This window comes from Aythya ferina, assembly GCF_964211825.1.
Source record: "Aythya ferina genome assembly, chromosome: 2".
NCBI lineage: Eukaryota > Metazoa > Chordata > Aves > Anseriformes > Anatidae > Aythya > Aythya ferina.
In genome coordinates, this window is record NC_140297.1 from 135,226,239 (window position 1) to 135,253,781 (window position 27,543).

Sequence of the window (27,543 nt, forward strand, 5' to 3'; positions counted from 1 at the left end):
GCTTTCCCTTCCTCAAACTCAACCCAACTCCATAGACAAAGTTTTTTGGATGAATTCAATCAAAATTCTAAAAAAATCTGAAAAAAAATTACTGGACATTTTCATAACTACTTATTCCCCATCCACAAGCCCCACCATGAGAAACTGAGTTCACCACAAGGAATACACCACAGTCTTACCACTGGCAGCTTTTCATACACTTCCCTTTTGCATCACTGCGGACACAACTATTTATAAACATCTGATATCACATTTCTGTATGACTGGAGCATATTGTCGCCTTTACTTATGCTGGAAAGTCTGGCAATGACCCGCCTCTAATCCAATGATACCAAGGCTTCCAATGGCTTGTAAAAGGACGAGTAGCATTAGTCTGTACAGAAAATGTCTATTTAATATCTTTTTTCCACTCATATTTGTTGCTACCTTAGGTTTTAAAATTCAGTTTATGTCTTTGTGTGGTGAGGTTTTTTTGTTGTTTGTTTGGGGGGGGATAAAGAAGAGCAGGAGAAGAAGCAAGGAAAACTGCCTCTTAAAAGTGCTGTCTAACTCAATCTGTCTTCTGTCAAAGGTGAACTCAACTACGAATAAGTCTCATAAGTCATTTCTTTTCATCAAATTCTAAAGTTACACCAAAAAAATATAATCTCGCTATCTTAAGAGACAGTTTGCAGTACAACTTGAGTCATTCCTTGCTTCTTTTTTCTATAACTTTCCCTAGAAAAAGTTTGCATTGAAAATATAGGAGAACCACAGGAATATGCATTTTCCCTCAGGGACTATCTGAGGTGCCTGCGCTGACAAATGAGCTATCAAAATTCCCCATCACTCCTTGATGTTCTATGCAAGGCCTGCAGGAAGGGTACAGCTGCACAGCAGCTCATGTGTGGCTGCCGCTGCTGGAGTCCCTGTGTCCATCTTAATTCCACCCACCCACCTCTCGGTGGCTTTGCAGCCAGCAGGGGATTTGTGCTGGCAAAATGCCTGCTACCTGAGATAAATCAATCCTCACTCGGCTGTAGGCTCATTTTTTTTAATCTTTGTGACACAAGAAATGTTTGCAAGAAGAAGCGAAGCATCACTAGCACTGATTTTTGCTCCAGCTGCTATTGCAAATAGTTGTGTGTGGGGTTCAGGCACTAGAACATCCATATGTCGCTGGGTTAGCAAGTACTGTGAGTTCCTAGTACAAAAATGTTAATTTTGTGTGCAGTGCTGGATGGTGTTTGCATGAATCACTGACTCATGGAGCACGCACCCAGTTGTGTGTTCAGCCAGCACGCTGCTTCCTCACTAAGGCATCTGTTTGCTGCTGCTCCGTCTGTCCTCAGAGGCTAGGGTATCAGATCAGAAATCTCACCTGAAGCATTGTGAATGTGTTTTCCATGCTAGAAAGTAGTTACTTATAAACAACATACCTAAAGAAGTTTCATCTGTATAAAGTTTTCTGATGATATAATAGGAGCTGAGAGTTTATTTCGAATTACCATCCTTGCTCCTCTCCATGTCACATCTCTCTTCTCTGAAGTCCAACGTACGCTTATGAACAAGGGGATTAGCTACAAATGAAAAGGTACCTGCTCAGCATTATAAAAAATAATAATAATAAAAATAAAAATAACTTTACAAACAGCCTGGGTTGAACTTAACCACTGAAACAGACAAGATTCAGCAACGCTTGTGTTTGGCTTACAGCTGATAGAGAAGAAATTTAATTATAATTTCTGGATATATAACAGAAGCTAAGTATTGGAATAGTTTGTTAAAAGCTAGGACTAGAATACATCTGTAGTATTGCAGCATTGAACTTACACTTTTTTTTTCTTTCTTTTTATTTGCCTGTAAGGACTTAAAGCTTGAGCCATTTGAAGAAGAAGTTTTGGAAGAAAATGCAAGATCTGTAAGTGTTCTTCAAGATAATAAATGTTTGATTTTCAATGCTAGGTATTGACATGACAATCTCACCTTATCTCTGTTAAAAAAAGAATTCATTTTAGTTAGCAGAATACATTGTGTAAGAGGCAACAGAATAAAATTTAAAATACCCATGCAAAAATCTTATACTATTTTTTATATTATTTTCAGAGGATACAATCAGACAAAAACTCAGCTTCTGTAAAAAGGAAAAAGGCATCATTAGCAAGATTTACCAGATTTGGCAAAAGAGTCTATGAGATTTAAGCTTCTCTGCTCCTGATCATCTAATACTACATAGATACTTCAAATATAGTACAGTCTCCCTTCCTGCCAAATCTGCCATAGGAAACCTTATCAAGAAAGATGGGAGAGCATCAAGCATAAAGCAATAAACATAAAATCCCAGGATGGCGGAGTCTGGCAGGGCCCTCTGGAGCCACCTGGTGCCACCTGGGCCCAAGCAGGGACACCCAGAGCAGGGTGCCCAGCATCATGTCCACGCGGCTTCTAAAGGTCTCCAAGGAGGAGACCCCACAACTTTGTAACTCTGTGATAAAATAAGGAATTTTATGGATCATCTATTTTGGATATTTTTTCAAATGCATTTGATTTGCATTTTGTTAGGTTCAACGCCCTGAATATAGGAGCGCTAATGTATTTGAATATTTTTGAAATTTCAGACCCAAAAGAGATTATACAATATTGCTAGACAGATTGCTTGTAAAATCCGTGAGACAACAGTATTGAAAATCAAAGCAGAAATGAGTCAAAATGTGTGCAAAAGGTCAAGATGTGCTAATTAGGAAGCACATGGACTTTCTTTATATACTTCATTAGTAAAGTTGACAAGCTTCAGTGGTTGAATCGGTGTGTAAACTACTTACGACAGCTAAATAATAATCACAATTATTCAGAATAAATAGGTCTTCTGTACTGCCAATCCCACAAGCAATTCTGCTTCTCTATTTTAGGTCTAAAACAGGGACTGCAAACTTAAAAGGAACTTCTGAGGGTTTTCTTCGATAATTTCATTTTCTGTTGTTTTGTAGTAGACTTTTCTCAGTTTAAAGTATAAGGAGTTCATAGAATGATATGGCAATATACATAGATATACATATGTTATTTATCTATGTTATTTATTACTTTATTTTTGCACCAGCACATAATGATTGTTCAACGTCAAATGTCAGTGGTAGAAGAGGAAATCGAGGAATTTCGTCTTGCTCTGAAGCAGTACGTGGAGTCTGCTTCTGCTCAGGGCGGCTGCTTGCAGTAAGTACAATTCTACTCTCCTGGGGCCAAACACAGGAATATAATCTATTTTCTTGAATAACCTCTAAGCAGAGATGGATTATTAATGAAGAACCTGTAGTATCTTCTTTCCTGGCTGGTTATGCATGTGTATTAAGACAGAACTTTTCAAAGACACCAAAAATCAGAAAGGGATGTTGAAGCAGATGTGTGAACTTTCATCAGAAGCACAAAATCAATGTTCAAAAACATTGAATCTTGCTGTGAAAAAAATTCCGCTTCTGTGTACAAGCCCCCCGCCAAAGCCATACAGGATATCCCAAAGATACTACAAAATTTTTAAAGGCTCTGCAGGTTGCCAGTTCACAGCTTCTGGAAGCTCCTAGGGTTTCAGCTTTACTGTATAGAAAACTGTATTTGCCATCCAGCATTTCTGCTCACCTGGTAAGCGAGCAATGTAGCAACTTGTTTGCCACTTCTTTGCTTGGAAGCTTTGAATATCTTTCCCTTAAGGTGTCATTAAAAATAAAATATCATTCATAATAAAGAATGAAAAAAAAAAATTAAAAAGCAAAATTTTCATTAAAACAAAATGCATTTTTGCTTTGTTCCTTTTAGAATGAACGAAAACATTAGAACTGAGTTAAGAATAAGTTTCAGTGACTCACCACTGTACTGAATTTCTAAATTTAACAGACTTGAGAAAGCTACTAACATACGCATTTCCACTATGTGTACCACTATGACTATGTAGACCACGATGAAATAGATATTTTTATAGTGTGTACACAATATGGTTCCTATATATTCAAAGGCTTCAGTGGCTGCATGCCAGATCCCTAATTTGTGCGTCTTACTGCTACGAGATCATCACACTTACGATGATCGTATCAGTAGTGTTCACACAAACCAGAAAAAGAAAAGTTAGCTGAAAGAACAATGATCGACACTCCCCATCCTTCTGAAAATGAACATCCAACAAAACGCTGCAGTGATGCAGACCTGTCAGGGAGAGAGCTTACACCACTTCAGAATACAACTTAATAAACGATGGCAAAAACTTAGTTTCCTTCCGAAGTTTACACGCATTTGGTAAGTCTGCAATGCCACCTACTGGTTGGTTTTGAGTTTATGCTTTTGACATGATTTTTTTTTTTTCCCAACAGTTCTTGATAATTTTTGATATTTTACAATGTACTTTTGCATATAGCAGGAAAAATCTAGTCATTCCTATAAATTCATTACATATTATGGTGTTAAACATAATCAGAGACCAGTTTTCAAGCACATCAGTAGCAAGATCAGAGAAATCTCGGGTACTCGGAGAAATACATATATATGTTTTTTGTGCTATACATCTAAACACCACGTTGAGTACCCAAATGCATAACTACCCTACATGTAATAAAGCTGATATGTTCAGGATAATAAGCAGGATGATTCTGTGTAGAGGATGAGAAGTATTTCATGGGTCACCTTTTACTCATGATAAATAACCTGAATAACATAAAAACAAGTAAATAATAGCAAAAGTTATTATTTTCATAGTTTATCTTCCATAGACATCTACCTGTCTTTATTCTCTGCTGCTATTTGCTTCCATGGCACCTAGGGTACCCCTCACAGAACAGGGCAAACTTCACAAAGTAAATCCTCAGTGAAGGTGCACAAGTCACTCTCTAAACCTCCTTGAGCTGTTCTCTACATGCAATGGGCTATATTAGTTGATTTGCTTTGAACCACAGTTGTCTGATTAATTTTCTGTATTACTGATTGGCATTGCTTTGGATAAATGACACTAATGGAGCAATATGAAAAATGAGCTTCATAAATGAGTCCATCATTAAAGTTACTAGTTTTAAAGTTAATAAATAAAAAGCCATGAAACTACCCTTTAAAATCTCATGTTGGTTGTTTTGTTTGTTTTTTTGTTTGTGTTTTTTTTTAAAAAAAAAAAAGCTCAGATAATTTGCAGCTTTCTTCTCAAAATTCATGAAGTGTTCAATTGTTGTTTTGTTGTAGTTTTCTTTCAAAAATTCCTGTATTTGATTCATACTCTTGGGGCATGTGGGAAAAGATGCATACATGCAGTAGCTCTGTTACACTTGACTCAATTCGTTCTGCCCTCCATTTCCTAGTGTTTCCATACAGAAACTTCCAAATGATTCCCGCTTCATTGTTTATGAGTTCTGGGAGAACAGCAATGCCTGGAATAGGTAAGTTGTGTGGGTTTTGTTTTGTTTGGTTTAGAGGGAGAGGGAAGGTTTTGAAGGTTAGAGAGCAATTGCGTAAAAGAACTGAATATGAATTAACTACTGCCAATCAATCTCTTGCTGAATATACAACACTTCAGGAGAAAAAAAAAAAAAAAAAAAGAGAGAAACCACTTCAATTTCTATTATACTGAAGGTCATAGATAAAATCAGCAGAGACACAGCCAGTTCCAGACAGAAAAAGTCTGAAAGTGAATAGAGAAAGGTACAGCATCAGATGGGTAGTAGCTGATCAGAGATGAGTGGGGAAACAACTTCAGCATAGTTCAGTCGTGATAACATGGGATGCAATAGGGGCCAACGAAGGAGTGAGGAGGTGCATCACCACCCTGCAACACATGTGAGCATATGAGCAATCATTAGGACCTCTGCCCAGGTCTCCCAAACCCACAGCACAAAATCTAATCAGACAGATTCTCAAAATGTGTCTTAGGGACTGAAGGATTAAGTTGTGGTAATCTAAAATCTTACCAGCTGATTTCTAGCCTGCAGCAGGCAGATAGCTAAGAAAATGAGTGGAGACAAAAAGATTTTCCATAACTAATATTAAAAAAATCAAAATAAAAACCAACCCTAAGGTCCTAAATCTGCCCTGTTCTGAAACCAGATGGAGAAGCTTTAGTATCTTCCCTTCTGAGCACAGCCCCAGTTCAAGACAGGTAAGGTTACTGTCAGAAAGACTGAAGTAATACAGGTCAACACATTTGGAATAAGGACTGCTATACTGGGTCAAAACCAAGAGGTGAACATCAGAGTAACAGTTAACAGTGCAGAAAAAAAATGCGTTTTTAACAGAACATGCAAGAATGACATGTTCTTTCATTGCATATAACGTGATCTCCTCTCCCACTGTCATCACTGTCTAACTTTTGGAACACAAAATCTATCTTAGGGCATGAATTGTAACAAATCTGATGCACATAAATATATTTAGTCCATTCAAATTTGGTATATTCTCATTTTTACAATGATTTAGCCACCTTCAAACAAATTACAGCAAGACATTCCAGAGAAGTAACGTGGACTTCTTGGAAACTCCAGAGCTCATTACAACAATGCTAGTCCCTGGTAAATATCTTTTTTTTTCCCACAATATTTTATTTATTGTATATGAAGAGTTCTGTTATACTAGTGTGTTCCTTGTGCATGTCTACTGCATAATACCACCCTTAGTTGGCTCTATTTTGTAAAATATGCAAGAGAAAGGGACTCAAATGTTTTTTTTTTATTATTATTATTTATTTTAAGCAGAGAGACATAAAATGCATCAGCATGAACGAAACCCACAATGTTTTATTTCATACAGTGCAAGGTATTACAATTGCACATTCTATTTAAGAAAATATCTAGAATATGCAATACTATTGGTGAATAGTAAATAGACCCCATTCAAGATTTTCAGGCAAAAAAATGTCTCTTGATAAAGACTCAGTTTAATCGTATTTACAATGATAGAAGGGAGCCTTAGTTGTTAATAATTGATACTTACTAACCAATTTACTGTACATCTTTCCTGCTATCATAAAGTGGTGAGAAAAACAGAACAAAACAAACAAAGAAAAAAACTAATTTGGAAAAGCAGGGTGTTAAAGATTTGAGATTATTATTTCCAATGCAAACGAGTGAGCATACAGCATCTTCCTTTTCAGAGAGATGATAGCTAAGAGACACACTGCAGGGCCCTGATTTCCAATATGTCTGACTACAGCCTAAATTAAAAATAATAAAAATCCACATAATTAAAAATAAAAATAAGTATCTAGTCCAATACCTAAGGTTACCTTTATATATATACAATTTAAAAATGCCAAGAAATTTTCAGAATTCATGAGCCTGCAATTATATGTCAGGGGTTCCTGCAGTAGCAAGGGATTGCACTTAATGAACCAAGAATCCCTTCAAATCTTATGTCTTAGTGGGAAATTACTGGATTTAAGAGAAACTTGGCTATAGGAAAAAATGCAGCACTTTACCACATCTTTGTGTCCAAGAGCCAGACTGGGTATGACCAGGAGTGGTTTGCTTAGCAAAAGGGAAAATCCAATTAATACAAAATAAAATGTATGCATCATTTATAAATGACTAAATACAGAGGTGTCTGAAACTGGATTCAAAAGAGCATCCCCCCTGCCTGCTAAGAAGGATTTCGGTCCCCAGCTCTGCATCCTGCCAGTTGCCATAGAAACTCCATCTCCCAACCTTGGCTCCTTACGGGGTGGCGCAGCGCAGAGTGATGTGCTCACAGCTGTTTTCACAGCTTTGTAGATTATAGATAATGTAGATGTCTCTGTGGATATCTATAGGATATTTTTGCTTGTTTGTTTGGTGGTGGTGGTGGTGTGGGTTTTTTCTGGGGGGGAAGTATTTTCCATACATAAGATATACAAATCATATTTGTATGTGACAGTCAGCATGTGCTTGTGAAGCAACAAATACTGGCTGCAATGCTACAGGTGGGTTTTATGGAAGAGTTTTAGACACAGTAAACTGGTATCATTGTAAAATCAGGAAGAAAAAACAAAACAACCTGTTCAATGAGTACATAGATAGGCTCTATTCTCCAAACAGATTTACTGTAGCTCAGATGCAACACACCTTTTCATGCATCTTGGTAAGTAAGAACTGACTCAGTTCTACATGACAATCCAAATCTGACTCAACAAAAGCTACAACCCAAGTCTGTACTCCTCTGATTAATCCTAATGAATGCTTACCTGGCTAAGAATGACTCAGGAAGACGTGTGCTTTCAGGACTGTTAGATCCTAAAGCAAATTTATTTACTGTCAGTTAATAGGAACCATGACCTATTATAATCATCTGCACACCTGTTAATTGATGAAGTTGCTTCAGGCCAATCTACTCTTCCTCTGTATGGAGAAGTTTTGTTCTTAAGTATACAGCTATCATAGAGTTGCATATATAATGAACATTTCTTTAACCAGCAGTGACATATACATTACAGCTACTTTATTTAGGATTTTTACTTGAGGTAGAAAAAGAAACACTGCTTATGGAAATAAATAAATGAATTCTTCTCTCTTTTCAGCATCGTGGTGGGTCCTCAACAACAACTAGAAGCTGTGGCTCCAAGTAACGTCAGTCGTGTTGTGTTTTTCATTACAATAACACCAATTCAGCAGTATACAGGTGTGCTAGGTTAGAGATACTTCATGTGATACTGCTCAATATTATGGATGCGATCTTTTCCATTTTAAAATGTGGAAAATAACATGTTTATTGCCTTCTATTGCTGTGGCTAGTTCAGTGAAATAATGCATTGTAAAAACTTAAATAAGACAACTATGCTAAATTGTTTATGGTGTACATTTAGTCCAGACAAGCTATCACAGAAAAGTGCATCTTGATTGGCGTGACCAAGTATTTGTGAATACTTTTAGTCTTGTATTAATAAACAATGGTTACTTAAAGCTGTTGTTTTTTCCTTTTACAGAAGAAACAGGCATAAACATGAACACATATTTTCACAAATGCCTGATGCTTCAGGGAATCTGTAAGTCATTAATTAAGAGAATAAATGTTGGGACAACTTTTTTTTGTTAATACATTCATTCAGGAAATTTTCTGCCCAAGACAAAAAACAAGGCAATGTCATTTTCTTTTCACAGCCCCTATTGCCCCTGCCCTCTCCCCTTCCTCACAAGAGGAAATGTGTGCCTGTCTGCCTAGCTGCTTTGAATCTGCAGATCTAATGTTTCACAGCTGATGTGCTTTGACCCAATGTCTTGAGCATTCTGCAAATCCTTCTGTTAGATCAGCTCCTAACACTGGCACTGCACTGAGAAGTCATTAGAGAAACTTCTACTACAGCACACACAACCACAATCCTGGAAGCAGAAATGTTTTCTTCCCTAACAAGACTTGCTGTTGTCTCTTTGTACCTGTCACTTCTTGGTTTTTGTTCCTGGGCTGGGTGGTGTGTGTACTGCTCAGGTGCCAATCTCACACCTCTGTGACAGGTTGGCAAGCTCTACACACTAAAATACCACTCTCCACTCACCTAGCAGTCCCTGGTTACAAACAGTACCCAAAAATAACTCGAAAGTCACATTCAATAAAATATCTTCTTCCCTGTAGTGTTTCTCCATTTTTATTTCACCTCAGATATCACGCTGACACACGTAATTAAAACTCAGAAATTTAGACTAAAAAGAGGCAATCTTCATTGCACTATGGTTCTGTAATCCAGAAGCTGTGGACTGGACTGAGCCCAAAATTCAGAAAGGTGTCACATTTAGGTACTTGCATGTAACCAAGGCATCTTATCAGTGGTGTTCTAAGTTAAAAATAATTGCCTAAACAAAAGCATGTAGTGCAGGTGAGGTTGGGCATCCCGCCTTGCCTCCAGCTCCTAGCTGAGAAGGACTCAAGTTTCCTATAGGCTGTGTGTCATATACACCAGCCCCATGGTGCTCCTTCAGCTATCCTACATGGCTCACAAGGCATAGTTGCCTTTAGGCAACTGAATCAAACCCTTGAGCAACAAAGTCAATGCAGACCAGTTCTCTGAGCAAACATGGGTGTCAGAGAGTGATGGCTACACACCTAAATTTAAGTGCGTGCATTTGATCCAAATTTCAGCTTTAAATCTTCTTACAGCATCTCAGCAAAAGTAAATGTTTCTGAGTCCAAAACTTTCCCATACTGAATTAGTATCAGCTGCAGCTTTCTTTTCCATCACTTGTTCCTTTAATGACACAGACAATGTTATGTACAGAGATACTGCGTGATCCAGCAAATTTGCTTATCCTGAAAAGGCACTCCGATAGCCATATTACTCTCCAAAATGACAGATCACTCTGATGACAGATCACTGATGAGTTTAAATCTTTCTCCTCTGTAGCAAAGTAAAATTAAAACTACTCATTTTCCTGAAGGTCTGGCTGATTTATTTACCATGCCATGATGTCAGCCTAGTGTACTGCATGGTTTCTTGTCACTACTGATCTAGCAAGAAAGGAAATACAGTGATGCAGGCTCATTTGTTAAGTGAAAACTGACATGGTACACTCAGGCTTGTCATGTTTTTACTTTTCAGTTGTAAGAAATTATCTCCTTAGAACTTCGTGTCAAACAGGTGCTGGAGGAGAGAAAGACACTTGAGTGGGCCACAAGTCCTCCTAATAGAAAGTCTTCATTTGCTTGCTAGCAAACAAACCCTTAAATGAATCATTCACAAGAACAAGTTTGAAAAGTTATGTCATTTGAGAGTTTTGAGAGAGCAACAGACAGAAACTACCTTCGATGCATACTGGGGGAAAAGACCCACAGGACTATAAGAGACTACCAGTGATTAAAAATAAACAAACAAACATTCTTTGTAACATTACTTACCCTATCAGGTTTACCTGATAGGTTTTGGTAGCGGGGGGGCTGCAGGGGTGGCCTCTGTGAGCAGAGCCCAGCAGCTGCCCCATGTCAGATCAGAGCCAGCTCCAGACGGCTCCAAAACCACGGTGGAGCAGGTGGATGTGGCCTGGAGGAGGCTGCGGCCCATGGAGAGCCCCCGCAGGAGGAGGCCCCTGGCTGGAGCTGCAGCCCATGGAGAGGAGCCCACGCAGGAGCAGGGGTCTGTGGGGGACAGGGAGCTGCTGCCTGTGGGGGACCCGTGCTGGAGCAGTTTGCTCTGGGGGGATGGATGGACCCCGTGGGACGGAGCCGTGTGGGAGCAGTGCTTGAAGAGCTGCTGCCTGTGGGCAGCCCTTGCAGGCTCAGTTTGGGAAGGACGGCATCCTGTGGGAGGGACCCCACATGGAGCAGGGGCAGAGAGGGACCGTGAAGGAGCAGCAGAGATGAAGCATCAGGGACTGACCACAGCCCCATTCCCCCATTCCCCTGCGCCGCTCACTTGTGGGGTGGTCGTAGAAGGGGGTGAATGGGGGGAAGTTGTTTTGAATTTGCTTTTACTTCTCACTGTTCTAGTCTGTTATCAATACATAGTAAATTACATTAATCTTCCTATGCTGTTTTGCCTGTGACAATAACTGGTGAGTCATCTCCCTGCCCTTATCTCAACGCACGCGCTTTTTTTCATCCTATTTCCTACCCTTGTCCTTTTGCAGAGGTGGAGTGAGAGCAGTGTGGTGGAGCTCAGCTACCTGCTGGTATTAAACCAGCACACTTGCAAACAGTATACAAACAGAACATACTTGCAAGCTTATTTTAATTGAACAGTTACTGCTAAATATATATTATATATATTAAAAAAAAAAAAAAAAGATGACTAGTTTATTACCATAATTCCATACTTCTAGGAAAAAATCAAGGGTCTATCAAAGTCAACTTGAAAGTCTTCTGCACTGTTGCAGTCACTATTCAACATAACCTGATTTAGCTTCTATTTGCCACAGAGGTTTAAAAATTGCTTTCACCACCCAAAGTATGTTACTGCAGGTCTGAATGCAGGTTTCGAAGATGACTACATTTGCACAAAAGAACAATTATTGGTGCTTGTTAACTGAAGGGTACTGTAAAGAAATAAACTAGTGCTATCACTTTTAAATACTGTTCTAATTGAACAAAAATAAATTACAGCATCTGCTATGTTCTGGTATACACTTTACTGACACAAGTGATGAAAACCTGTCTTGTTCCTCAATGCTGCCCATTGCTTCCTCTTTGAAAAGTCAAGAACACTGGGCAATTATTTACAATGAGCTTCAAGAAACACAGTGCTTAGCTAGTTCCTGTGTTCTGACCTGTGGTAAGAACAGTTCTCATTTTAGGGAAACTGTTAGCAACAAGGTACTCCATACCTTGAAAGACTGTGTGCATCCACAGAATATTAAGGAATCTCCTCTGTCAACAGAGAGATTTCAAGTGAAGAGAGAAAGCAACTGAAGTTCTGACAAAAAGGAAAAAAGATAAAAGAAAAAAGAAAAAAAGAAGACTGCATATCCTAACACATTTGAGATTTGATGCAGTATTTGTTGTTCCATTATTACTGATAAGAAAGGAAGTCAGGAGCAAGCAAGAAGCCTCAGTCAAGTATTGGTTTAAAGTTTATAGTCAGACAAACCATATAACTATATAACACAAATGCAGAAGAAAAAAATCTGTCACACCAAAGTGTAAAATAATTTATTTTCACTGCAACTGTATGACCATTTCAGGTACTACAAAGTAGTTTGCCTTTTAGAGCATTCTGGAAATTATAGATAGAAACAGGCATTTCCACAGATTTTGTAAGGTCCTGTTTTCATCTCTAGGCACCTTTAAGAATCCTGAATTTCTACATTATATGTAGCTCCTTCACTGACGGATTTCTCATCTTCCAAACTACCTGTCACTTCTTGCATATGTCAACAAAAGGGTTGCTGTATTCCTGCAAGACAAACAAACCCTCAAGTTAGTTCAGCAATAAGAGATCATTTCAACCAAGTTTCCACAAGTCTACTTTTATAAGCCTTTTCTACTCCATATACATTTAACAACTTGATATTTTTCAGATTAATTCATAGAATGGCTTAGATTGGAAATGATCTTAAAGATCACCTAATTCCAACTCCCCTGCCATGGGCAGAAACACCTTGATGAGGTTGCCCAAGGCCCCATCCAGCCTGGCCATGAACACTTCCAGGGGTGGGGTATTCAAACTGTTCTACTTCCATTAGCAGTGGAGACTTGATCTGAAATCTTCCTGGCATAATTTGTCAACACAGTTACGTCAGTACAGCTGATGCTGAGTTATGTACATGTAGGGCTGATCCCCTCTCTCAAAAAAAGACAGTGCCTTTAGGGACAAACGTAACCCACAGGTAACTAATTGTAACAACACATCTCCCTTGTAAAAGTCATTCTAGGAAGCTTCCTCCATCGGAAATTATGGCTTTCACTTATATATGGGTATATACTTCAGTCATGACCTCACAACCAAAAGTTTTAAAATGGGTAAAAGCTATTTAACTATTCAATTCAGCAAACTCTTGATAGCCGCCTGCTCCTGAAATACAAGCTACTGATGTGCTGCAGTATTGCATGTTTCTCATCAGGTATTTGGAGGGCTCCTTCTGCCCCTTTTAAACATCATTTATTTAATTTATACATGCATCTCATCAATCTCTCTGGTTTCTAAGTAGAAAAATGAGTGCTATGGGATCATTTAACACTAGGGAATTTTCGCATGTAATTACAGGGTCTGCTGCATGAAGGAAACTCAAGTGAAGAGGGCCGAGGATGGATAATGAAATAATTGAACACCATTTACTGTTCAGTTCAAGTAAATTGTCTTGCAGTGCACTCCTTTACAGGATGTCATTAAAATCAGTCTGTGTCTCTCCCATTCTTCTAGAAATCACAAATGCTATGAGTAAGAATTATTTTTTTTAAACTAATGGGAACTTAAAAACACATATATTTAGACTTAGACATTCTGTAAGATCTAAAGGGAGACACAGCTTTCACACCTTTGCATGAGAAGGAGCCTGAAATCACTGACTAAATTCCTTCACTTTACTGGCTAAAATAGTTTTGAATTTATCTTTACTTCTTCAATTCCAGGTACTTTCTCAGATTACATGATCGGGAAGTATGAAATGCTTTTCTCCCATTCATACATTTTAAGAAGCACTACGAAAAATCTTTAACAGGCGCAATCCGTTTATGGGATATTGGGCTCTGAACATTCTTATTTGAGATAAATCCCCACTTGGATAGAAAAATTGCTTACTCAGTGTCACTATTTTAAGGGGACCTACACACCAATGATTCCCACACACTAATCAGACCAAAGTCTCTTCTATTTCCATGCTGAAAAATCAATTTTATATTTCATTTAAGTCTTATCACTGTTTTCCAATAGAAGCAGTCAACGCAGAAGAGGAAATAATGCAGGTCTTTGCCTGTCACATAAAATGCTTATTTTTTTCTTCTGATTTTGAAATGTACTTTATTACTCCTTATTTTTAAAGTTAAACATGCACCTTTTCACAGTAACCTCTGAGGCCTGAAAGTAGGATCTATTAGTTGACAGATGTACTGGTTTTGGCTGGGAGAGAGTCAATTTTCTTCACAGTAGCTGGTACAGTGCTGGTTTGGATTTGTGGTTGTTAAAGCTATTGCTGAGCAATGCTTACACACCATCACAGCCCTCTGTTTCTCAACCTGCCACCCCACAAGTATGCTGAGGGTGCACAAGAAGTTGGCAGAGGCCTGCCTCATCCTGGATAACAGCCCCAACCTGGCCCAAGGGATATTCCCTACCACATGATGTCACATTCAGCAAAGCTGGTGGGAGGTGGGGACAGGTACATGAACAGACACATTCAGAGCGATGGCATCTGTCTTCCTAAATAGCCATTATGCGTGAAGAAACCCTTTCTAGAAATAGCTAAACATCTGCCTACTGATGGGAAGTAGTGAATAAATATTTTGTTTTGTTTGTGCTCACAGCTTTGGCTTTACATAACAAACTGCCTTTATCTCAACCCACGAATTTTCTCACTTTTTCCCTTCCAATTCTTTTGCCCTTCCCATTTCACTGGGGAGCAGTGAGCAAGCAGCTGTGATGTTTTGCTGCCAACTGATGTTTAACTCACAACAGGCAGAGTAAAGGCATTCCTTGGATAGGATTCAGCTTCTGTTCTATTCAGGTTCTTATACCTGGATTCCCATATAGAAAAACTTCACATCCCCAAGTACGTCAAAGTTTTTAATAGAAAGTGACTAGCTGTGCAGGGCACATGCATACCACAAAATTTTTATTTCAGTATATGACAACAGGAATTCTCACAAGATTTAATGCCAAGACCACTTCCTTAAATGAAATTGAAATTGAAGGGAAAAAGAAAATTCTGACCCGGACTAGCGACACTGTATACAATGTACCTAGGAAAACTGTACAACAACATCAAACACCCACAAAAAATAAAATACTTTACAAGGAGAACAATTACTGGTATGTGCTATGTCAGGCAAAAGAAGGAAAAAAAAAGACAAAACATAGCTGCAATAGCAACTGACTTGACACCTGAAAGTCTTAACGTAGTTGTACATGGAGACCACCAGAAACCATGATCTGAAGAAATGACTTGTCTGTTTCAGAAGACAGAGAATAAAAGGACCAACTAAAGAAAGGCAGTATTAATATTTCTGCATAGCTACAAGTTGAAAAGAGTTTTCTATTAAAACAGCACATCAAAATAATAAAAAACAGGATAATAAAAAACATTTTTACAGAAGGTCATAAATGCTTATTACCACGTCACTTTGGTGTCCTGTTCATCTACCCATAGTTTGTGCTGAAGACACCAGGAACGATAGCTAAGTGATACACTTCATGCTGTTACATAACAAAATCCTGGCTAATAATGGTTTATAATTTACATCCCAATTTGCAGCAGAGTAGAATCAGAGAACTCAGTTATTTCCATCTGTATGATAAACTGGCATATGCAGGTGAGGCTTACGCATATACAACACAAAGCAGAGTAAGAAGTTTAAAAGCAGACCTTGCAAACAGTAAGACTTAACAAGATAAGAAATGGCTAGTGAAAACCTCCATGACTGTTTTTTCATAACTTAACAGGAAAAACACACTTACCGGTTTTTCAAGTACAATTGGATGATCAGGCAGAAACTCTGGCTTCTTCTGAGAGAGTGAAACACTTGACAACTCCAGAAGGAAATCTCTGCTGTATTTGATCCTTTCTGTGAATACACACAATTAAGTTCAATGTTGACATTTAATGCACTCGAGTTTGGAATTCAGAGAACTGATCTGGCTTCTCATTAAAAGGATGGAAATGCTGTATGTATGTATGTAAAAATCAGTATTAAAAGCAATATTAATTTAAGTCTTACATTGGATGTTTGTAGTAAATTACGGAGCATCTTGCTCTTAATTCTATTAAACTGACTTAGTTAATCAGGAGAACTATTCCAAGCTAATAAAGGTTTGTTGCTTTAATACAAAGGAACACAAAAAAGTGAATCCAATTTTATGCTACAGACAGACTCCCTATAGCTTGTTCTCATTATAACCGCAAGTTGGTTTTTAAGCCCTAGAAGACATGTCTCTCAAAGAGACATGTATGTCTCTTTGTAACCTACGCCAAAGTGCCACGTTTCTGTGAGACAGGTAACAAGACCCAAGTCACTCTCTTCTTGGAGCTTTTACTTGGTTGTCTTTCAACAATTAAAAAAAAAATATGAAATCTGCCATACATAAACTGGCAAACAAATTTGTACCAGTGAAATAGTTCTGAGAGTTTTACAGACTCAACAACAGTTAAGGGATTTGCTTAGAATGAGCATGTTAGAACTCAAGTTTGTACCACTATCTCTAGCACAGCCTCAGATATATCTACCCATGGTTCATACTTTAAGCAGATACTCTTTAAAAAGAGCAGAAGGAAGGAGAAAGGAATGAGGCAAGGAAGGGACAAACTTTACTTCTTATCCTAGGTGACAGCTATAGGTACAGCTAAAAATGTAAAACTCCATAAAAAATGAGTTGCAGTGGAAATTACACACTGTGATGCAGGAGAGGGGGAAAAAAAAAGAAAAAAGAAATAAGGAGACATTTATAGGCAGTAGCTGAAAAAGTGGACCTCTAAAATTGTGTTACTCTGAAGTAATGGATGACAACAATTAACAAAAGATTGAAAAAGTGATGACTTACAAAGACCAGGATCTGAGGAGAAACAAATTAAAATCTTGTAAAACAGAATGGTCTCTACACGCAAGGAAAATCAATGAGATCAGAAAGCTCACACCATCAGACAGAGATCGCCAAGTCCAGCACAGAACTGTACAGTCTTGGGTACCACATTATAAGAAGAATATAAAGCTATTAAAGAGCATCCAAAGGAGGACTACAAATATGGTGAAAGGTCAGGAGGGGAAGATTTGCAAGGAGTAGCTGAGGTCCCTTGGTTTGCTCAGCCCAGAGCAGAGCAGGCTGAGGGGAGGCCTCATGGTGGCCCACAGCTTCCTCACAAGGAGGGCGGAGGGGCAGGCGCTGAGCTCTGCTCTCTGGGGACAGCGACAGGACCCGAGGGAACGGCATGGGGCTGGGACAGGGGAGGGTCAGGCTGGGGGTTAGGGAAAGGGTCTGCACCCAGAGGGGGGTCGGGCACTGCGACAGGCTCCCCAGGGACGTGGTCACAGCTCCAAGCTCAAGAAACATTTGGACAACACTCTCAGACACATGGTCTGATTTTTGGGTGGTGCTGTGTGGAGCTAGGAGTTGGGCTCAATGATCCTGGTGGATTGCTTCCAACTTGGGATAACCTATGATTTTATGATTCTACGATTCAAGTTAGACCAAAAGAGCAGGTAATTTTATTTACCAGGATCGAAATAAATAACCTTACCTTAAAGTCAGTAACACACATCAGCGGAGAATTACGGTTCAAGAACCTGGATGACAATAAACTCAGACTGAGGAAAAACAGGAAAGACTTGGTGAAATTGAACATAATTCTTTCAATTCTTGAGTATTAAGAACAACAGAACAAGTGACGTCTTCAGGTTGAAGGACTGTAGATTACAAATGAAGAATTTAGATGCCTGTTTATGTGCATACATTCAGAGAAAAAATTATCTCAGTGAATTGATGACCTGATATGGATCACGATCTCAGTTCCTGTGGTATGTTTAAGAATGAAGAATTAAACAGCAAAATGGTGCAGAGGACAGCTGTGAAAATAATTTTGGAATCTGAGAACATACCTTAAAGAACAAAAAAGTAAACATTTGGCTTTATCCTACCAAACCATGACCAAGAAAAAAAAAAGAAAAAAAAAAGTATGTTTTATGACTACTGAGTGACAAGCAGTACAGAAAGAAAAGAGTCTCACTGAAAGCAAGAGGAACAAACCTTAAGGACAGTGTTGACAAAAGAACAAACTCGATGGGACTAAATCATGGAAGAAAGTAAGTGGTTTCTAGCCATCAGAATATTAGTACTTCAGAAGCACTGTAGTAAGAGCAGGAAGAAGCCAAAGTCTTAAATTCTTAAATTACTTGCATGCCATCTTAATCTTAAAGATTGTTGAGGACAGCAGAGGACTGACCCCCTGCAACAGATCAGAGGATGCAAATCAAGCCTGTACTTCCACACACAGAAGCAACTTATACAAAACCAGGACTTGCATGAAAAAATGTTTATGCTCAATTTTTACAAGACAGGAACTCCCAAAACATTGCCCAGACACATCTTTATATACAAGCCAAGTCTACCAATGGAGGTTTCCCACCTCAGTTATGGCCAACTTTTACACTTTGGAATGTCGCATGAAAAACAGTCAAGTTTCATAACATTCGCATATTGTGGTATAGAAGGAAGACAAACTCTCAAATCAGAAAAAAATAATATGCAGCAAATTTCCTTTGTCTTCCACCCAGAAAATACAAATCTGCTTGCAATATTTTACCTTTTTTTGTCTCTAATTCATGCTGGTTTGGTTGACAAGGCATCGTGTTTTGAGTTAAGATCTTCATTTCAGTCATTTCAGATAACTAAAACGGGAAAGAAAAAGTTATGTAAACTTTTTTTTTTAATATATTTGACAAACATGTTATGAAACTTGTTGTTGAAGTTATTAAAATGAGGATATATGTTTCTGGGTTTCTTAGTTGAAAGAAGTTATAGCAGAGTTTTAGCATTCTAATTTTTTTCTTTTACCAGCTGCCAAGATCTTAGACCTTTTACACTTTCTGTGAACATGAAAAAAAAAAAAAAAAGAAAGAGGATTCAAGGTTGGGTTTTTTGTTGTTTTTGTTTTACTTTTCATAATTTCATAACAATCCTCTTTATGGAAACAGGCTTGCACAAATTAAACCACAGTCAGAACTGTAGTTATTAATAACAGCTGATGGATGAAAGATGACGGTCTTGTCCATACACAGAAAAGAACTGTAAATAGGAATAGAGTTAATGCAAAATGTCTGAGAGGTTTCCTGTGAACCTGTAGGACATTTGTTACTATTGGTTACACACAAATAAGGACACGCATTCTTTCACGTTCTCTCCAACACCTACATTTGTCAAAAGCAAAGCTCATTTTCTGGGCAGAGACAGCAGTCAACATTTGTATCTTAACTGCTCTACCTAGCTTTTGTGGTGAGCTGACCACAGTGCAGTCAGAGAGTAGGAATTGTGAAATGGCAAAATATTTCTAGAATATCAGCTTATCACCACTCTGCTCATACTTCCACTTCTGTGGTTGACACACTGATTTGTCTAAATATTCTGGGGAAGAAAAAAAAAACATATCTGAAACATTGAAGAATTTCAGATGATTCAGTTAATAGAGAGACATACTGCTAATTCTAACTGCTTTGTAATGTTCAACCAGTCTTGGTGAGTCTTAGATATTAAAAAGGGAAACCTTCCCAAGTACAATAAAGGAAAGAGTATTAATACATTCTCAAAGAACGCGTTAATACAAGAAACAGGCATGCATAATTAACATCAATGTGTGAGATGTCACCACAACAGATTTGTATTTCTTCCTGCACCACACTCCTAACTCTGCCAACTGCTTTATAATATCAAGATTATATATAATATTATATATATATCTATATATAATTATATGGTATTTTTGGGTTTATAGTTTATATATATTTATATAAATATATATATTATATATATATATACATATATATATGTATGTATAAAATATATATAATTTATAGTATTTTTGGTTTTCAACCCAAAACTTAAATATTTGACTATCACTCACAAGAACACTCCCAAACATATTCTCATCTGAAATAAAACTACGAAGAATGGAACTTATCTATAAAGAATCCCCTTTGAGCAGTGCATGTCTTTCTGAAGCTCAGCATCATTTTAAAATGGTATTTAAGGAGTAGCAAGTTAGAACTGATATTGACTGTCGGAGGCTTTTCAAGCCTTTCTCTCTCCCTCCAAAAGATATGAGGTAGCCGACTCAACACTCTCCAGATCTTTTCTTTGAAAATTCTTTGCATGCCATAAAGGAATAAAAATAATTCTTTGTTTTATTCACTGTACAAGACCCAGGAGAAGCCCCATCCGGATGCTCAGACACTTCCACCCACTGAGTATCAGTTTGTCTGGTAAAACTACAAAAGCAAAAAGTAGTTTCACAGCTAGTATTTGTTGCAAGCAGCACCTGTAGAGAAGGCCCAAACTTCTACATTACTTGCATTGTGGCACATGAATACCTGGAAATTTTCCACAGGCTACATCTCTCAACTAATTTTTTTGTTAAATTTAACAAATGTAAATCGTTTCGTTCACAGTTACCTGTTCTGACTACTCAAAAACTGACTACAGAACAGTTTGATTCCATTCATCCACATGAAACAGAAAAATCGCTGCAGTCTTATTACTAAAATGCCTCCTGTACTAGAAAACTGACTGGAAATTGCCTAGAATCAAGGCTAATACCTTCTACACAAGCACTGTCACTGTACTCATTATTAACAGTACATATTCTCTACATTTCTAGAACTTAGACAATAATAGGTTCCTTGGATGGCAGCTTTAAGACTGTAATTCACTGTTCTTTAGATTACTCAGAGTTAATGTTATACCTTCTGATGTGCAATAATGATGTGTTGTGGGTTTTTTTATTTTATTTTTTCCTGGTAGGTATCTAAACAGATTTAAGTGTCCACATTAAATACCCCTGAGTAAAGCAGCTTGTTGCCATATTCTTCCTAGTTCCTTCACTGCTTTAGGTACCTCATTTGTCAGAGCTGGCTTATTTTTATTTCTACAGCTTATTTTTCTAAAATCTATCAATGTTAGTGGCAAATACAATTTGCTTTATTTTTTACTTCATCTTTCACCAAGCCTTCCAAAGCTAAACTAATTTTCCTGTATCCTAATCTATTCCAACTTGAATATTTATTCTCTGATATTTAAAAGGTCAGTACTACTTAAGACCATTTAGTAATATGAAGTGTTACGTCAACATATTCCTGTTTGGTACCTTGCAGTGTGCTCCTTTATCTTGTGTAAAAGGAAACGCATTGGGGGAAGGATGAAAAGGGATAAGGAAAATTAAAGATTTATGATTGCACAGACAGAGCACTATTACTATCCTGCCAAAAAGGCAGTAAGATTTAAACCACCTTTAATAGAATTATAATTTTGAAGAACAGGTTCTTGAAGTGAAATATGTATCTTGCTCTAGGAATGGGAACCATATCTCACCATATCAACAGACAAAAAGCAAATGCATAACAGCACACAGCCTTCTCAAATGTCCACTGATGTTTTTTAAAACACAGGAGAATATTTGGCAAGACACCAATTTGCATGCCATCATGTTTTCATGGGTCATCAGATTCTTGATGTCATCAAGAGTCTTCGGTCATCAGAGTCTTGGTATCTTCAGAACTGGCTACTGCATAGTCCTTTCTAAGAAAACCATTCTGTGAAGCTGCTATGCCAGCCTCTAAGCTAAGCTTAGCCTGTCAACTAAAATCAACAAGTTCACTGGGTACTTATTTATCAGCTGGTATTTGGAAGTACCTACAAAACAGCTGACAGTGAGCATTATTTAAAAGCCTTCTCAGAATCTTATGCTGGAGAAAAAAGTTAAAATTAAAGAACAAAAAAACCTCTATCATCATCAAAGAAATGCAGTATGTAGCTACATGAAGCCAAACACTGATCAACTGAAATTCAGTACTACAGCATTGCTGACCCCAGGACTATTCTAAATGTTTGTTCTCCTACAGCCACATTGCTCAAGAGACAAGTGTAACGGTTCGTCTTCCTCCCTGTGATCAAAGATAAATATGTAGCTGTAGTAATTCTAGAGTTTGTAAAATTGTCTGCCAACACCTTGAGTTTAACACACACACCCCCAAAAAAAGTAAAGAAAAAAGAAAGCCAAAGGCATCTTCCAGAAGCTTCACACAATACATAAAAGGACAATAGGATAATTAAACTGTTACTCAAACAAAAGATGAAGGAACAGGCCCTACAAAAAATAAATAAAATAAATAAAACAAAATAATTCAACACTTCTAGTATGCTCTGAGAGACAGTCAAAGCAGTATCAACAGAAAATCAAATTCAGACTACAGAGCATTAAGCACTGCAGTTGTAATACTACAAACTTCAGTTTGCAGCAAACAGCTACAACCAATTTCATGTATGAAAGACATTTTGTACCATACCTAAAACCAAGTATCTGGGGGCAGTAAAGCACTAGAGCTCTTTCATTTTTTGAATGCTAAGCCCCATTTGTAGCCCAGTCCGGCACAGCCAATGAAACTGAACTCAGAACACACACACACAATTTAAATACCTAGTTTTCTGAGTTTGCTGCCTCAAATTAATTTCTGCCTGTGCTAACTCATATGTACATACATTTCTGGTATTATTCTTTACACAGACTGAAGAAAGACTGACTCTGTGTACTTTAAAAGAGCTCTCTTAAATTCAGTGAAGATGAAACAAAAGCCACACAGACTTTCAAAAATAAGTAATTCATAAGATGTATTTTTTAGGTACTACACAAATATTGAGGAACTCTTCAAAGTTTCAGTTCTTTTTAAACACTTCTAATGCTTCTGTTTTATAACATACAGATTCAAGGACATTGCTAGTTGGGGAAATACCCCCTACCTTTCATTTGCTAACATAAAGGATTAGCTGACCTCCAATTTATGGCACTCCAGAACACACTCTTTCATTAACTTCATCATTTAGTATTTACTCAGTACTCACCCAGTCAACCTTACTCTGCAAACATACTTGACTGTTGCTAGGTAACTCAGTCTGAAACTCGAAAGTAATTGTTGATGCTGGTGAAGACAAAAGAAAACATTAAGATAAAAATATTGTAACTAGACTCCACTCTATGATACCTGCAAGCAGGATGAAATCCAACTGCAAGGAGATTTTACAGGCATCTATTCACATGTTAAAAGTTCCATGAATGTCATCATAGAACTTTCCATTTCTTCCATGAAATTGAAGTAAAAGTTTATGATGCCACTTAGCTTCTGTCCACATCAGCGATGCTGGCATTGTTTCTCTAGCTACCAAAGATTTCTAACTTAATAACAGCTGTAATACGTAATATCAAAGAGGCATAAACAGATAATTTTTAAAAAATATATAATACATACATCTTATATAAATACTGTGTGGTCTTTGTCAGACATAAGAAAAAAAACTTTTATGAAGGCCTGATAACAATGGTATGGTGCAGTACTTTGTATTTGCAATAGAACTAAATAATCCATTTGTTAACTTACGCATATTTAATGTTTTCAACAGGAGTCAACTAACTCAAGAAATCTAAATCTAATAGGTAAGACTGATTGAGCTTCCTGAAGTATGCTATAAATTCAGATGCCAAACTATAGAAGTAACACCAAGAAGAGTTCTGCATAAACCTGATGTAGTTTAAAATCAGATTTTATCACAGAGGTGATGTAGTGAGACCAACACAGAGCACAACAGTTATGCATCACTGTATTGTGAACAAAGCAGTAAAATAAATAAATAAATATAATAATAAAAAAGACAATAAACCTTACACACCATTCTTATTTCTTTAAATAAGAGTTTTGGCTTTGTGAGTTACTCACCTTGTTTTGAAGGCAAATGACGCACAGGTCGTGCTGGCTGAAGGGATTTACCAACAAACTTTTTAGCTCCCTTTAGCATTTTGAAGTGCCACACTTTAAAAAAGCAGCAGAAATCAACACAAAGCATTCAGCTTCACATATGGATGTTAAGAGAGAAGAGCAGTCTACCATTTGTTAGTCACGTGTGACAAGAGCATATACTATTTATTAAGTAATCAGGCAGGAAAGAAAAGCAAGCCCTAACAGAACCTTTCTTAGATAACAAAATGCACTGGATAAAACTTGCAAAGACATAATCAGACATTTCCCTCATTTTTCCCTCCAACTGAGCTGCCATAGCTGCTTCTCAATAAGACTTTTTGTAGGTATGTCAGAAGATGGGGACACACAATGGAAACACAGGCATTTTCTAACAGTTAACTTAATCAAAACGGGGGTAAATTAATTAATATTGGTCTACCCTTTACAGTCTGCTGGCTGTATGTTCCTTATATGTACATATGTGTACTTCCATAATTGTTTTTTACTGTCTGGTTTAGTTAAATTAATACAGATTTGCATCTTCCTACTCAATTTAGCTGCTATAGAAACACCAAAAGCCGCCGAGGTTTGCCATTGTAAATAAATGGCTACTCTTAACTAGTGTTTAGTCCTTCTCCTTGCCACTAAAACAACAACCAGCACATATACATAATAGCACATATACTAATTAACAGTACTGAAATACATTTTCTTCCAAAAAGACTTTATAACACAAAGAATTGCAAAAACAAGAAAAAAAGATTCAAAGGAAATGATAAAGTTCAAGAAGGGAAACTATAAAGATATTATCGGATTCTGATATGGAACAGAAAGTAAAAGTTAGGTTATTTAAAATATGAATCAGTCAGTATTCCCTCTCATTTCATATGGTCTCTGCACTATAAAAAAAAAATAATAATTGTTTATTTAGTACATTACAATCTTTTGAACATTGATCTTTTATTATTTTCAAGTAAGTTTTCCAACATACACAATTTGAACGCATCCAGATCTAGCAAACCAACTGTCAGTTACTGTCTGAATTAAAACAATTAAACTGAAACAAGAGGAAAAAAAAAAAAAAAAAAAAAAAAAAAAAAAAAAAAAAACCAGATCTGATTCCCTGTTTTCCCTACCTTCTCAACTTAAAAAGAAGGGCTTGAAAGCTGTAGTCAAAGCAACAAGGAAAATTCTTGCAGGTGAATGAACTGAGACTACTGACCTGGAAGATAAATTTCATTTCATCCAGATTAGGAATGCTTATTTAAACTACATTTATACTAGAGACTACATTTCCACATAAAGCAATACAGTACTGTTTGTTGCATCACAAGATGAAAAAAATACAAGCTTTCCTCCATATCCTGGTTGTAAATGACATGCACACACTTTTTCAGAACAGCAAAAAATGTGTAAGAGACTGGGTAACTTCTCCAGTGAAGGAGACCTGTATTTTTTTCAGCTCTCTCCTGTAGTTAGAAACAAGATGACTTGTAGTGATGACAAAACAACACAATTCTCCTTCTCCCCCTCATCTCCGCTCCCAGATTTCGGAGGGAACAATGTCTAGGAAGCCACATACTCCCAAAACAGGCAGAAGAAGAAAAAACATATATGAGAAGTATGTTTGGGAAAGGGTGAAATCCATTAAGATATTGAAATAGTTCCACATCCTCCTTTTTAAGACCTTTCAGTAGGAGGAGGCTAGATGAGCTCTCAACAAATAATCTAGCGTGATCTGGATTTATACAATATCCTAGTAATTATCCTCCCAATATAACGTCCTAGTAAAATCAAGAAAAGTGGTGAGAAATCAGCTCTAATAGCTAAGAAACAAACTGCCTTCAGGAGAGGCTATTGCCACTGGGGCGCCTGCTGCAGCCCCAGGCCTTCCCCTTGACAAGAGAAGCCCACATCGCTTCTCCCAAGTTATTTCCTTTTTTTCATCTCCAGAGATGAAGGCCCATCATGAAGGAAGCCCTCTGCAAAAGCAGCAAGGTCTAGGAGGATTTCTGTACGATTACTTTTTGAGCATTGGAAGAAGCTGGGCATTCTCAGCAACCAGCTCACAAACATGTCCCCCACAGGGCCAGCATGGCTCAATGCTTCCATAAAAGAGCACTAATAAAAATCTTATAAAAAAATCCCCAAGCCCCGAGGTGGGCACACAAGTACAGAACAGAGACCACCCCACCTTGCCCCGAGGGACTCCCTGTTTCAGCCTGACCCCACAGCCCCCCAGGACCCACGCTGTCCCCAGCACCACCTCAGCCTGCCCCAGCCCAGCCGCCATCCCCAATCCCCGGCTCCCCTTCGGGCCGCGGGCCCCCTGGGGATGCCCAGCCGGGCTGTGGCCGCCCCCCGGAGCAGTTCCCCTCGCCCCTCGCCTCAGGCAGCGCCCCCGGCCCTACGGTGCTCCCACAGCCGGCTGTGGGGTCGCCGCCAGCCGTTGAACGGTGGCCCGAGGCCGGTCGGAGGGCAGAGCTCCGGCCCCCGGTGGCAGGGAGTGGGGCGTGTGTATACCCCCCCGGCTTCTGGCCAGGTTGCCGTGGTGACCATAAAAAGCAAGGTTTGGGGTCAGTTGGAGTCTGGATGCGGCTGAACAGAAAGGGTTTCTTCATATGGTGCTGCCTCGGTGTGCTGGCAGCTAATGGGGTCTCCCACTCGTTCAGAAACGCAGTCTGTTTGCTCCTCGAGTCACTCATCCCCCCTACAAAATGAAGTTCTCATTCTTCAGGTATTACAGGTTAACAGTAGAAATAAGGAGGAAATGAGTGACTCATCCTCCCTAACTACAGCCATCCAGACAGAAAAGCAAAATCCAGAGGCTGGAGAAAGCAGGCAGGTGTTTTGTAAGCCTGGAAATTGCCCGTGCCAACCTGCCCAAAGGCACCGGACCCTCACACAGGTACAGGGCACCAGGGAGCTGCCACCAGCTTCTCAGGCACACAAGTGACGCTGTCCTGCAGGGTTTTGAAATTTAAATATATTTTTGTTGCCGTATGTGGTCAACGGCAACAGTGAATAAGGCCTAACTACCAAGGAGGCAGCTAAAATTCACTGTTGTTAATTTTTTCCTTTCCAGGTAGTCACCTTATTTGTTACTTAAGTACACGATCTTAATTAAAAATCCTTTTTTTTTTCAATGCATATATATACACATATATATATTATATATATAAAAATTTATATATATATAAATATATATATTATTTATATATAAAAAATACATATATTATATATATATTATTTTATATAAATATAAATTTATATTTATATATGTATATTATATATTACATATATATATATATATAACATAACATTTACTGACTCCAGAGATTCAGAATAGGTAACACTTCATTACATATATGGCAGATATATAGGTATATATAGGTATATATAGGCATTTCAATAAATTAAATTAGTCATTCAATTACTAATATCCATTGTTAATACTTAAAATCTTAGTTTTTATATATAAAGACTTGTTTGTTTCACCAAGCATCTTGGTTT

At 37.9% G+C, this 27,543-nt stretch overlaps 2 protein-coding genes across 7 annotated transcripts in view; one reads left to right on the forward strand and one right to left on the reverse strand.

Annotated features, from left to right (window-relative positions):
- The window catches only part of NECAB1 (N-terminal EF-hand calcium binding protein 1), a 60,220-nt gene extending 51,350 nt beyond the window's left edge, over positions 1–8,870 (forward strand). For all 4 annotated transcript variants that reach the window (XM_084507589.1, XM_084507587.1, XM_084507586.1 and 1 more), the window contains 5 exons: positions 1,847–1,900; positions 3,077–3,189; positions 5,307–5,384; positions 6,418–6,509; positions 8,489–8,870. In XM_084507589.1, coding sequence (XP_084363715.1) covers positions 1,847–1,900; positions 3,077–3,189; positions 5,307–5,384; positions 6,418–6,509; positions 8,489–8,517 — 366 coding nt within the window. In that variant the 3' untranslated portion in view covers positions 8,518–8,870. The remainder of the gene's footprint in view (positions 1–1,846; positions 1,901–3,076; positions 3,190–5,306; positions 5,385–6,417; positions 6,510–8,488) is intronic.
- A 3,646-nt stretch (positions 8,871–12,516) lies between these two features.
- On the reverse strand, positions 12,517–26,820 carry LOC311430755 (uncharacterized protein C8orf88). 3 transcript variants are annotated; one of them, XM_084507591.1, is made up of 7 exons: positions 26,554–26,820; positions 25,167–25,252; positions 24,010–24,102; positions 23,141–23,217; positions 18,837–18,921; positions 16,001–16,107; positions 12,517–12,784 (listed from the first exon to the last, which is right to left on the reverse strand). In XM_084507591.1, exons 3-7 carry the CDS (start codon positions 24,086–24,088, stop codon positions 12,746–12,748), a joined length of 387 nt encoding a protein of 128 aa, XP_084363717.1. In that variant the 5' UTR covers positions 24,089–24,102; positions 25,167–25,252; positions 26,554–26,820; the 3' UTR covers positions 12,517–12,745. The 3 variants fall into 3 exon arrangements, with proteins under 3 accessions (XP_084363717.1, XP_084363716.1, XP_084363718.1); XM_084507590.1 differs by having other exon boundaries at positions 26,418–26,820; XM_084507592.1 differs by lacking the exon at positions 26,554–26,820 and adding an exon at positions 26,297–26,387.
- Between the last annotated feature and the right edge of the window lie 723 nt (positions 26,821–27,543).

Bases quoted from the DNA above. Each gene is read 5' to 3' on its own strand.
- LOC311430755 (XM_084507591.1), bottom strand. From the start codon at position 24,088: ATGCTAAAGGGAGCTAAAAAGTTTGTTGGTAAATCCCTTCAGCCAGCA. The intron at 16,108-18,836 runs GTAAAATATTGC...GTGTATTCACAG, and splicing joins TGAATTAGAGACAAAAAAAG to AAAGGATCAAATACAGCAGA. The intron at 12,785-16,000 runs GTAAGTGTGTTT...TTTGTCTTGCAG, and splicing joins CAATTGTACTTGAAAAACCG to GAATACAGCAACCCTTTTGT.